Consider the following 13025-nt stretch of genomic DNA (forward strand, 5'->3'; position numbering starts at 1 on the left):
CTTTTAAAAGGGACCCAAACAAGTTTTGCATTGAATATTGAACAAGCAAGGCTTATATAACTTTATAGTGACATGCAAAATCGAGTTTCAAAAAATAATAATTAAAAAATATCAATGGCATATCAAATACAATTTAAATAAAAATTGAATGCCTCTTTTCTATTTGCAGCCTTCTGAGGTAAATATCAACATTAACTTTTTCCACAGGCTAATAAATTAGAAAATAAATTAACAATGAATAAACCAACCATTCAGGACATTAAACTGCTCAGTTTGCAACACACTGATCTAATCTGATGTGCCCAAGCCAGATACCTGCCATCTTTTCTTGGATGCTGGTTCATTAATGTCGGGGCTCAGGCTTTGAGCTGAGGCATCTTTCATTATCGAACGAAGTTGTTCATCAGACATTATATCTCGTCCACCCGGACCACGGTCTTGGGGGCTTGCTTTAAAGGCACTGCGTTTATCGTTCTCTACGAGCTGCCATCACATCTGCTTTTCATCCATTTGAGCAACGATCACATAATGTGACTGGGCCAGCATTCGCTGGACTGGGTGAAAAGCGGACGTGACTATTTTTGGGAGGGGCACTGAAATTTGAGTCTCCCGGGAGGGTTGGCAAGTATGAGAATCAGCGGTGAATGCGGTGTTACCGCGGCACCGCCGCTGAATATAATCGGCGGGCCAGCTTTAGTGTTAATTTGATATCGCCTCAAGGGCCAAATGAAATTACACGGCGGGCCAAGTCTGGCCCGCGGGCCAGAGTTTGACACCCATGCTTTAGACATAAAAAACATCACAGTCGTACTATCCATTCAAAAGCTGTCAATGATTTGCTTAGTTAAATTTAACTTATTTATTAAATTATATTCAAACGTCTACTAATACCTAATTAGCATAAACTCTTTTTGTTTTCAGTGCTTTGAGTTTCCCACATGTAATACAGGACAGCACCTGTAAATAGAAACATTTCCAAAATATCTTCTGTCAACGTCTTTGTTGTACAGCTTTGTCTGATTAGTAGAGTTGCATCATAAAATATTACAAGATTAATAAATACCTCCCAAAGGAACATATCCGGTGTGAATGCAATGGATGCAAAATATACACTTTGACTGACACTTTCATGCAAATCAACTGTTTACATCTTTACTTTCAGCCACACATATGTTTTTCTAAGTTCGACCAAAGGTAAACCAAAAAAATAAAGTATGTTTATTTTTCCCCTCAAAAATTAATACTGAGTGGCAATAATAAAACTGTCATCAGGGAAAAAATAAACTTCAGCAAATTCCTACTGTGTTACCTTCTTCTCTCTGACCAACAGGCCTCCTCTCCACATTTCACTGGGGTCAATACAGCTTCTTAACTCAGCAGAGTCCACCAGACCAGCACTCAGGTATGATGCCGTTTTCCTCCAACTAAGACAAACGACAAGTGGTAGAAAATGGATGGATGGACAGAAGAACACAGGAATAATCACAAATACTATAGCCCTGAAGTAACATGTTTAAGCTAGATGCATCTAAATTAACAACAGTGAGTCTTCCCCAGCTACCTTATGATTATGCCTCTAATGCCCTCTAGTGGTACCAAGCTAACAGTAGCAATACAATCTCACCCTGCAGTATGCTGAGTGATGAAAGTGATTTTAGCAGAGTGCCAGCAGGTCATGTGTCTCAGGGCTCCCAGGAGCGGAAGCAGGTCTTTCAAAGCAGGGCACTCCGCAGTATAGCCTAACACCAGCACATCCAACAAGGCTTTACCTGAGGGGGGGCAAGGAAGACAACATTACCAATATCTACATATTTGGCAGTTGTGAAGTGAAAACTGATGAAAAATTATAGATTGTAACCTCACAATATGTAGTAAAGTAATTTATACCGGTTGGTTAACTGTACCTGGAGGGGGCAGCTTGTCTGAGAGTGTATGCAGCCCTTCTGCAGCCTCCTCAAGCAACCTTTCCAATAGAAAAGAAACAGGAACTTCTGTGAACCAGATATGCTTTCTGATATAACATTTCTAATAGTTGCGTGAAGGCTATGAGCATTGGCACAAATCATATTCTGCAAGACAGAATGCTAAACAGGATTGATAGTATTCCATTTAGGTCCAAATACCCTAGAAGTCATACCATTTAATATCCAAAGTCAAATGAACATTTGGAAATTCTGGAAAAAAACACCAGATAAGCTTCAAATGTCAACCAAAACAGTTTCTGTTTTTTTCACCAATGATGGCAAAGCGGCAAAATGGTACCCAATGAAAAACGAGATGATAAATATAGAGCTTAATAAAACTTACTGCAACATAAGAAATGGTCTGGCAGCTCAGTCAGTATAAGCAACACTATTTATTAATCATCATTAACACACACTGCAATTATTTTTACAAAGCATAATAAATACAGATAGTGTACAATATAGTGTACAACACTTATTTGTTCAAGCAATATAAAATAAACACTACTAAGTATGTGTGTCATTTTACAGCGGTAGTCTTATCATGCTATAGTAATTATAGGGGATGCGCTGATCAAGCAGCGACCACTCAGTATTGGACGATTTTCTTGAAAAAGTAAGTGATCGCCATTGCCGGTTAAAGTCTTTCAATGTCGATCACAAGCGCAGATCTTCTCTGACTAACAATGTATTTATTTTTAATTCCCCCGATTGACAAGTGGCTAGCATCTAATTAAATATCTCCCAAGTTAATATTAGTCACCTCCATTACGAAAAAGAAACTGCATTCCTTGAAATCTTAAGTATCATAAGTATTAAGATGAGGCTAAACATCTTACATATCGAGCAAAAGTAGGAGAAAAGCTTAACTAATAGCTAAGCTAGCCGCTAAGCTAGCAAGAAACAACAATAGAAGTGCTTAGTGGGGCTGGACAATTCATCGAATTTTGATTTCCATGATGGTTTTTCCCGATCATAAAAATATAATAAATGGAAGAAAAAAAAACATTAATGGGACACGAAAAGTGCATGCAAATTCCAGATCTTGTAACGGTGACACGAATGAGGAGCAAATGACTGAAAAAAGACCACGTCTACTAGAAGTTTGGGACGTCACCATGGTTGTTACTTTTTATTTGACACAGCGCTAGTATATCTTATCGAAAATCAACAACAAAAATAAGGCATATGATTTCTGTGTTGACGTAACCAAGGGTCAGTTTTAGGCCCTGTTCTTTTTAATTTGTCTTTGCTACCTCTTGGCGATGTCATCAGGAGACATGGAATCAATTCCCAGTTATGTTGATGACACACACCTGTACATTTCCATGTCTCCTGTAGACACACAACCAATGGAGGTACTTTTTAACTACTTTAGATGTTACAGCTTGGATGTCAAAAAACTCTCTCCAGCTTAACCAGCACAAGACTGATGTTTTAATCATTGGTCCTGAAGCCCAGAGAATCTCTAATAAAATAAACAGTCACTTTATTTTAATCCATCTTTACAAGTAAAGAATTTTTGTGTAATTTTTGACTCGGAGCTTGGTTTTATCCCACACATCAAATACACCACTAAAATAGGGTTTTAACATCTTAAAAATATAGCCAGAGTCGGCCACATTCTCTCTCAGGCCAACAGAGACACTAATGCATGGTTTTGTTACCAACAGCATTGACTACTGTAAGGCTCTGCTTTCTGGTCTTCCTAAAAAAATGAACAAAATCAATTACCAAAACACAACCGCTCCTGTGCTGACCAGAAAACCAGCCCATATTACACCAGTTTTAAAATCACTGTATTAGCTCCCTGTGTGTTCCAGAATAAATTTTAAGATTATTTTTCTTGTTTTTAATGCCTTAATGGTCTTTGGCCTTCTTATTTTTCAAAGTTATTTTTATCATATAAGCCCTCACGATACCTGAGGTCTTACGGTTGAGGCCTCTCAATTATTCCAAAAGTCCGGACCCATACCCACGGGGAGGCGTTATTCCATTATTACGCCACCCCCTTTTGTGAAACAGCCTGTCAGAGGCCCTCAGGGCTGCAGAGAATGTTCTGATTTTAAATAACCAAGGTCAAGACGCACCTTTTTAACTTAGCGTTTGATTAATACTCTTATTCATCTTATAATTGTTATTATCTTTTTAACTCGTTGTTCATCTAGTATTCATTATCTTTTATTTAACACATACCAATTGAATTCATCTTATTTAGTTTTTAACTACATATTCATGTAATATTTATGCATTTTATATTGTATCTTATTAATATATTTTATTCATTTATTTTATCCTCTTAATAGATTTATAGTTATATCCAGCATTTCCTCAGCGGCTGTTGTGTCATCCGGTTCTTCCATGCTCAGCCACATATGTATTTATATGGCTTTATTATGAGTGCATGTGTGTGGTAGAGGGGGTGGGTTTTTTTTGGGCTGTTTCAACCTGCGATTATGTAATGAAACACTTAAAACACCCCGCCCCGAACTATACAATGTTGAGGCAGCCACTTGAAAACAGCGACTAAACTACAAAGTTAAAGCTAGCAAGAACAAGCCATAAACCCACAACACATCTCATCTGCTTGTGTTGTGGTAAATTACATTATCTAAATAATATCCACATACAAACACAACAGCAGTCACAACTTGAGAGGTGCTCTCTCCATCCATCCATTTTCTATCGCTTGTCCCTTTCGGGATCGCGGGAAGTGCTGGAGCCTATCCCAGCTGTCACTCGGGCGGAAGGCGGGGTACACCCTGGACAAGTCGTCTCCCCACGTCAAGCTAAGAGTGGCACAGTACACTTCCTCCCCTTCACAATAATAGTGCGGTGCACCACATACGGTCTGACTGTGCTAACAAATTAAAGAATTCAAAAAGTACCTTACCCAAGCATAATGAACTTAAAGCACTTATTTATAGGAGGGTCGCATATGACATCATATCCGTTTTTCTTCTTCGCAGCTTAATACACACGATGGTCAAACAGCTTAAGCGTAGCATTAAAACAAGCTGTTCAGTTCTTGGGTGTTCTAGTTGTTCAAATAGAGAGATAGGAAATAGCTTTCATATAGTCGTGAAAGAAGTGGCTCATAAAGGTAATAAAGTCAGTAAAAAACGAAAATGCGTCGACGGAAATGGCTCTTAAAAATATCACTTGCATCATTTTGTGGAATACAATCGGACCATTTGTGTCTACAGCGATCACTTTGTAAAATGTTTATTTGAACCTTTGATTTGTTTGAAAAACTTTCTGCGATGCAATCCAGTTTATTCTCTACTATATTAGTAGTGTCCTACTACTAATATAGTAGAGAATAAACTGGATTGCATCGTCCAGCAGTGGACTGACAACGGCTGATGATATTAGTAGTGTTTGATAGCAGAACTAAACGTAAAGAAAGGACAATAGATTGCATTAGTTTGTGATCTTTTGTGGTTGCTATGCCTAAATATAACTACGAAGACCTGCTTGTGCAAATAAACTAACGTCATGTTAAGTCCTTGTAATAAATATTGTAGGGCTGCAACTAATGATTAATTTGATGATAGATTAATCTGTCGATTATTACTTTGATTAATCGATTTATAATCGGTTAAAAGAGACAAACTACATTTCTATCCTTTCCAGTATTTTATTGAAAAAACCCAGCATACTGGCACCATACTTATTTTGATTATTGTTTCTCAGCTGTTTGTACATGTTGCAGTTTATAAAAAAATTAAAAAAACAATTTAAAATAAAATAAATAAAAAATATTGCCTCTGCGCATGCGCATAGCATAGATCCAACGAATCGATGACTAAATTAATCGCCAACTATTTTTATAATCGATTTTAATCGATTAGTTCTTGCAGCCCTAAAATATTGTGATTGTTGGTCCAATCCACCGTATTTTCTTTCTCGATTTTCATAACAGAAACTAAAAGCTTAGTTGTTGTGCAGGAAAGCCAAGTGTTTTATCTGACACGGATGACTACATTATAGCGTCTTTGGTGCTATTTGTTAGCATCAAGAAAATAGCCTTAATAGTATTAATAAACTAGATGAATAAATCTCTCGTATGCTCAACAGCATTTACTATATCTTGATATCGCTAGCAAAGATTCATTCTGAACAACAGGGGCATACACAGCTAAATAATGAGACAAAATCTACTTCACATCATAAAAAAAACTGCAGACATGAATTGTAAATGAGACTAATATTTGCAGCAGGATATAAACTGCAAACAAACTTATCCTTTTCTCATTAGCGTCACGATCACAGCAGCACGGCACTCGTGTCTCATGGGTGTCAAACTCTGGCTGTTACTGTGCAGATGTTCTCCCAAAATGTGTTTGTCATTCTTGTTTGGTGTGGGTTCACAGTGTGGCGCATATTTCTAACAATGTTAAAGTTGCTTAAACAGCCACTGTCAGTGTAAACTGTATCGCTGTTGATGAAGTATGCATTGCATTTACGTGTGTGCGCACAGGAGCCGCTCATATCTTGTGACTGGGCGGGCACGTTGTTAGAAGGGATGAAAAGCGGACGTGACGTTAGCTCGTAGAGGACGTTAAAAGCAGTGCCTGTAAGGCACGCCCCCAAGACTGTGGAATACGAGAAATAGTGACTGATGAACACCTCGTTCAATAATGAAGGTTGCTTCAGCTCAAAGCCTGAGCCCCGACATTAATGAACTAGCATCCAAGAAAAGATGGCAGGTATCTGGCTTGGGCACATCAGACTAGATCAGTGTGTTGGAAACTGAGCAGTTTAAAGTCCTGAATGGTTGGTTTATTCATTATTTTATTTTATTTAATTTAAGTCTTTCTTTTCTTTTACTCACTCTGTCAATGTTGCCTGGTCGCACTTTTGGTCCGATTCTTCCTGTTGACTCAGAGATCCCACACACATCTCCAAAGCAGTCGGCTTCTCCTCTTCACTGTTTGCTCTTTTGTAGGCTGCTCCCAAATCTTCCCAGTCTGAGCAGCAAAACTGCAAACATATATGAACATTTTTTTTTTCTTGAAATTAACACAACTGTTTAGATCCTAATTAGAGATCCACCGATATGTTTTTTTCAGGGCCAATACCGATGATTAGTATTCAAGAAGGCAGCTGGTATTAATTTGGATTAAAAGTTAAACATAAATAGTATATGTCAGTAAACAACTGGTAAAAGCTTTAAGTTGTTTTTTTTTAACATTTAACATTTTTTAGGAAACGACAGTGAACATTATTGCACAACCTATACCAATATAAATAACACTATTGATAATGTATATTAATAATAATTACCTCTATTATCAACATTACAATTGCTTCCAATGCAACAATACATAAATGAATTGAATATTTGAATTAGAAGGCAGATAAAAAGGGGGGAAGGAGCAGACTATATTAGATATATTAGATCGTAGATTGTTATGGTAAATATAGGTTTTAAGGTTTAGCAGTGTGCAGTGTTTATACCCAGTTTCTCCTATGTTAAACGTTAATATATGTTTGATGAAACGTGATTAAATGCATGAATGTATGTATGTATATATATATGTGCATGTACAGTATGAATATTTAAGTATGTATGTTTGTACAGTGAATGTGCGTGTGGATGTATGTACCGTGTGTGTGTGTGTGTGTGTGTGTGTGTGTGTGTGTGTGTATGCATGCATGTACAAACCCCATTTCCACATGAGCTGGGAAATTGTGTTAGATGTAAATATAAACGGAATACAATGATTTGCAAATCATTTTCAACCCATATTCAGTTGAATATGCTACAAAGACAACATATTTGATGTTCAAACTGATAAACTTTTTTTTTTTGCAAATAATCATTGACTTTAGAATTTGATGCCAGCAACACGTGACAAAGAAGTTGGGAAAGGTGGCAATAAATACTGATAAAGTTGAGGAATGCTCATCAAACACTTATTTGGAACACCCCACAGGTGAACAGGCAAATTGGGAACAGGTGGGTTCCATGATTGGGTATAAAAGTAGATTCCATGAAATGCTCAGTCATTCACAAACAAGGATGGGGCGAGGGTCACCACTTTGTCAACAAATGCGTGAGCAAATTGTTGAACAGTTTAAGAAAAACCTTTCTCCAGCTATTGCAAGGAATTTAGGGATTTCACCATATACGGTCCGTAATATCATCAAAGGATTCAGAGAATCTGGAGAAATCACTGCACGTAAGCAGCTAAGCCCGTGACCTTCGATCCCTCAGGCTGTATTGCATCAACAAGCGACATCAGTGTGTAAAGGATATCACCACATGGGCTCAGGAACACTTCAGAAACCCACTGTCAGTAACTACAGTTGGTCGCTACATCTGTAAGTGCAAGTTAAAACTCTCCTATGCAAGGCGAAAACTGTTTATCAACAACACCCAGAAACGCTGTCGGCTTCGCTGGGCCTGAGCTCATCTAAGATGGACTGATACAAAGTGGAAAAGTGTTCTGTGGTCTGACGAGTCCACATTTCAAATTGTTTTTGGAAACTGTGGACGTTGTGTCCTCCAGACCAAAGAGGAAAATAACCATCCTGATTGTTATAGGCGCAAAGATGAAAAGCCAGCATCTGTGATGGTATGGGGGTGTATTAGTGCCCAAGACATGGGTAACTTACACATCTGTGAAGGCGCCATTAATGCTGAAAGGTACATACAGGTTTTGGAGCAACATATGTTGCCATCCAAGCAATGTTACCATGGACGCCCCTGCTTATTTCAGCAAGACAATGCCAAGCCACGTGTTACATCAACATGGCTTCATAGTAAAAGAGTGCGGGTACTAGACTGGCCTGCCTGTAGTCCAGACCTGTCTCCCATTTAAAATGTGTGGCACATTATGAAGCCTAAAATACCACAACGGAGACCCCCGGACTGTTGAACAACTTAAGCTGTACATCAAGCAAGAATGGGAAAGAATTCCACCTGAGAAGCTTAAAAAATGTGTCTCCTTAGTTCCCAAACGTTTACCGAGTGTTGTTAAAAGGAAAGGCCATGTAACACAGTGGTGAACATGCCTTTTCCCAACTACTTTGGCACGTGTTGCAGCCATGAAATTCTAAGTTAATTATTATTTGCAAAAAAAAAAAAAAGTTTATGAGTTTGAACATCAAATATCTTGTCTTTGTAGTGCATTCAATTGAATATGGGTTGAAAAGGATTTGCAAATCATTGTATTTCGTTTATATTTACATCTAACACATTTTCCCAACTCATATGGAAACGGGGTTTGTATTTGTGTATGTATGTATGAATGTACATATGCATTAGAGCTGAGTGATATAACAAAAAAATTATCACGATTAATTTTTTAATATCATCTGAGCTCAATATCTTTTTAGGCTCCAGCACCCCCCGCCACCACAAAAGGGACAAGCGGTAGAAAATGGATGGATGGATGTCATCCCTACTGTTTATTACTGCAGTATCTTGTAACAGACATTTCCACCATGTTTGATTGAGGCAATATATGCTAACAGCTGACAACTGTCATTTTGTTCATATCTATATTTGTGTTTACTAGAGGTGCATCAGTACAGGTAACCCACGCTACACTCCTTACCTGGTTTTAGAGCCACGGTTTTGCTTCTTATTTGGTACGTTTTGTGTGAGTAAAGAGAACATTTTAATTTTTTTCTCTCAAAGTTATTTTGTTATTCTGCAGTAAACAAAGTATAATTGGTGTAGTGAATACTATAAGACTTTTATTTCAAGTCAACATTTACTAAACAACACGCTTAAATGTATTCTTTAATTACTTGTATACATCAGTGCTTCTCACCAGTGATTTGGCAAACAGCAACCCACATTGTGTAGTATATAAAACTCAAATTTTATATCTTATATTGAATGAAAATACATTAAAGTGCAGTTTGAATTTGAGGTATTGCAAATTAATGTGTACCAACACATAAAACAAATGTATTAATTACGTCAAGAACAAAATGTATTTTTATCCACAAATAAACAAAAATGTTTATACCGCTACTATATTGCTGTTACTCCAACAGCAGGGACAAGTTTTTTTGAGTAAATGTTATATTAGAGGAGTTGAATATTTGCAGACACATAAGCAAAAAATCTGTTTAAAAATATTTAGATATAAAAATACCTTTTCTGATTAAATTAGTGGGTGTTTTGACTCTCCCAGTGACCAATACAGTTACATTGACATTCTCTGAGTGCCCGCAAGTCCGCATTCAGGGCAGGATTACCAGTGAGGAGCAGCAGATAGTGAAAGTAAAGTCCCTGCTCCTTTTTTAAATGTTGTGTTTCAACTTCTATTCTAGTGATAGTCACATTTTTTATTTTCTTCTTCTGGGCTGCACTTCCAGCTGTGTAAGGGGACGAGGCACAACGTGATTGAACATTAATTACGTTGTGAGGAGACGGACTTTCGCGACGGTGGAAAGAGATGGTCGCGCACACGGACACACTTTCACACAAACACACGCAAGCATCTAAAAACACACACATTCACAGACACACACAGGATCACGGTTAATAAAGGTGGATTGTTCTGTGCGGGATTATACCAAGCATTGTTGATTCCCTTCTGTTTACTACTGCGGTAACTTCTAACAGACATTTCCGCTATGTTTGATCGAGGAAATATGCTAACAGCTGACCACTGTGATCGAACTCAAATGAATCGCAATCAATGATCACAATCATATGATCGCGCAGCCCTGCTATGTATGTACAGTATGTATGAACTTGTCTATGTGCATATGTACATATGCATGTATATATGTATGAGTGCATGTACAATATATTTGTCTCCCAGTATGTGCGGGAGCCAAAGTACGGCCCCAACCACCCAGAAAACCCAACCCAAAATAGCAGGTGCGCTACCCAGGGAACAAGGGACCCCCAGAACAGGGCCCACGGTGCCGCCGGGCAGACCAGCATCAGACCGTAGACAGATGCATCTGGCTGAGGACAAGGCACGGGAGAAGCAAGAGACAACTAACCCCCAAGCCAGCAAGAGATCTCACACAACACAGGCAGAAAGACTCGACGCCCCACCCCTGAGGGGCCCGCTCCAAAAGCATCCGAGCCTCCCCCCAGGAGGGCATAGCGGGACCAGCCCCGGGCCGCCCCACTCATGTCGGCTGCGGGTCAAACGAGCATCAACATATGCATTTTAAAATATGGGAAATCTCCTGGGAAAATTGGCAAAAATATGTGATTTGTCTACATCACAATAACTCGCTATCTACTCAATTTGATAACATTTTATAGCAATGCAAATTTATAGCAAATTTTGTTCAATGCAAGACACAAAAAAAAGGTATCAAGTACAAGAGACACAGTACCATGCTATGACTGCCATCCGCAGCGTCAATATATTTACACAAACTTTGAATTTTTGGCAGAAATATAGTTTCTGTCATCCTGGTGTCCATCCCTCTCTGTCCATTCATCCATCAATCCATCCATGCATCCATCCATCTTTTACCGCTGTGGCATGTTGTTGTTTGATTGAATCACGGAACATGAAACTCTGCACGCTCTTTTATTGAGCCCATGCTGCAAGTGCTGCTGACAAAAGAAGAAAACAAACAAAATGGAACGGTATGACGCCGGGAAACAAGGACAAAAAATTTATTTCCCGGAAAAATTTAAGTTTTGAAAATTATGTAAAAGAGATATACTGTGTACAAGCAATCAACATTGCAGGAGGAGGAGATTGGGAGATGGTACTACTCAGTGGCCTAGTGGTTAGAGTGTCCGCCCTGAGATCGGTAGGTTGTGGGTTCAAACCCCGGCCGAGTCATACCAAAGACTATAAAAATGGGACCCATTACCTCCCTGCTTGGCACTCAGTATCAAGGGTTGGAATTGGGGGTTAAATCACCAAAAATGATTCCCGGGCACGGCCACCGCTGCTGCCCACTGCTCCCCTCACCTGCCAGGGGGTGATCAAGGGTGATGGGTCAAATGCAGAGAATAATTTCGCCACACCTAGTGTGTGTGTGACAATCATTGGTACTTTAACTTTAACTTTTAAGGGGGGCGTGGCCGCAAGAGCACTAAGATGAGAATTTTAAAAAATAACTACACATGCAGGGCAAACGGGCTGGTGAGGAGTGGGTATATTTGATCTACTTCCCTACTTTTTTATACACTAAATACTGGTATCATATGTGTATCTATTATATCTCCTGCTGTAGTTATGTAAAAGAAAAAGACAAAAAAGACAGATACTGATAAAAAGAGGCAGATACATAATTACTCAAAATGCCAAGTATTGGCGCAGATAATCGGTTGATCTCTAATCCTAATTGTAATACATTTGTAGTGAATTATTGTGATTATTCTCATTCTTATAAGCAATGTCGTGTTGGGTAAGACAAGTAAATCTGTTTTTTCTCTACATGCTTTTGTTTTGGACCATCCACTTTTTGTAATGTCTTACTTGGGTTGCTCCATGACAAGCCTGAACAGCAACGTACCACCTCTGAAGAGAAGGGCTTCCACTGAGAGGACATGCTAGGAAAAAAATAGGAAAGCTGTTTGTGAGTGAGACCTTAAGAAGGAAAAAAACAATGCAATGTTTGAAAAAACCTGGGAGCACAGTGATTCTTCGCACAGATTCTTCGGAGGAATATTCCAAAATTTGGTCATACATTTCCTTCATCTGCTGCGGACCTGTGCACAAAGTCAATAATAGCTGTTACATTGTGAAATGACACACAAATGCACAATGTAATGATGCAAGAGCTTTTCAAAACGTACAAGTTGATGTAAAACTGTTTTGCATAATGCCCAGCTCTTTTTATTATATTGAAATCTATCCATCCATTCAATTTCTATCGCTTGTCCCATTCGGGGTCGCGGGGGGTGCTGGAGCCTATCCCCGCTGCATTCGGGCGGAAGGCGGAGTACACCTTGGAGAAGTCGCCACCTCATCACAGGGCAAACGCAGATAGACAGACAACATTCACACTCACATTCCCACACTAGTGCCAATTTAGTGTTGCCAATCAACCTATCCCCAGGTGCATGTTTTTGGAGGTGGGAGGAAGCCGGAGTACCCGGAGGGAACCCAC

At 38.9% G+C, this 13025-nt stretch overlaps 1 protein-coding gene across 1 annotated transcript in view; it reads right to left on the minus strand.

Moving 5' to 3' along the window:
• mtbp (MDM2 binding protein) overlaps positions 1-13025 on the minus strand; it is a 65537-nt gene that overhangs the window by 51617 nt on the left and 895 nt on the right. Inside the window, exons 2-7 of the mRNA XM_061951382.1 lie at positions 12541-12624; positions 12392-12465; positions 6802-6950; positions 1905-1963; positions 1625-1769; positions 1310-1424 (exon numbers count right to left, since the gene is read on the minus strand). Of these exons, the coding sequence (XP_061807366.1) occupies positions 1310-1424; positions 1625-1769; positions 1905-1963; positions 6802-6950; positions 12392-12465; positions 12541-12624 (626 nt within the window). The remainder of the gene's footprint in view (positions 1-1309; positions 1425-1624; positions 1770-1904; positions 1964-6801; positions 6951-12391; positions 12466-12540; positions 12625-13025) is intronic.

This window comes from Nerophis lumbriciformis, linkage group LG04, assembly GCF_033978685.3.
Source record: "Nerophis lumbriciformis linkage group LG04, RoL_Nlum_v2.1, whole genome shotgun sequence".
NCBI classification, from domain to species: Eukaryota; Metazoa; Chordata; class Actinopteri; order Syngnathiformes; family Syngnathidae; genus Nerophis; species Nerophis lumbriciformis.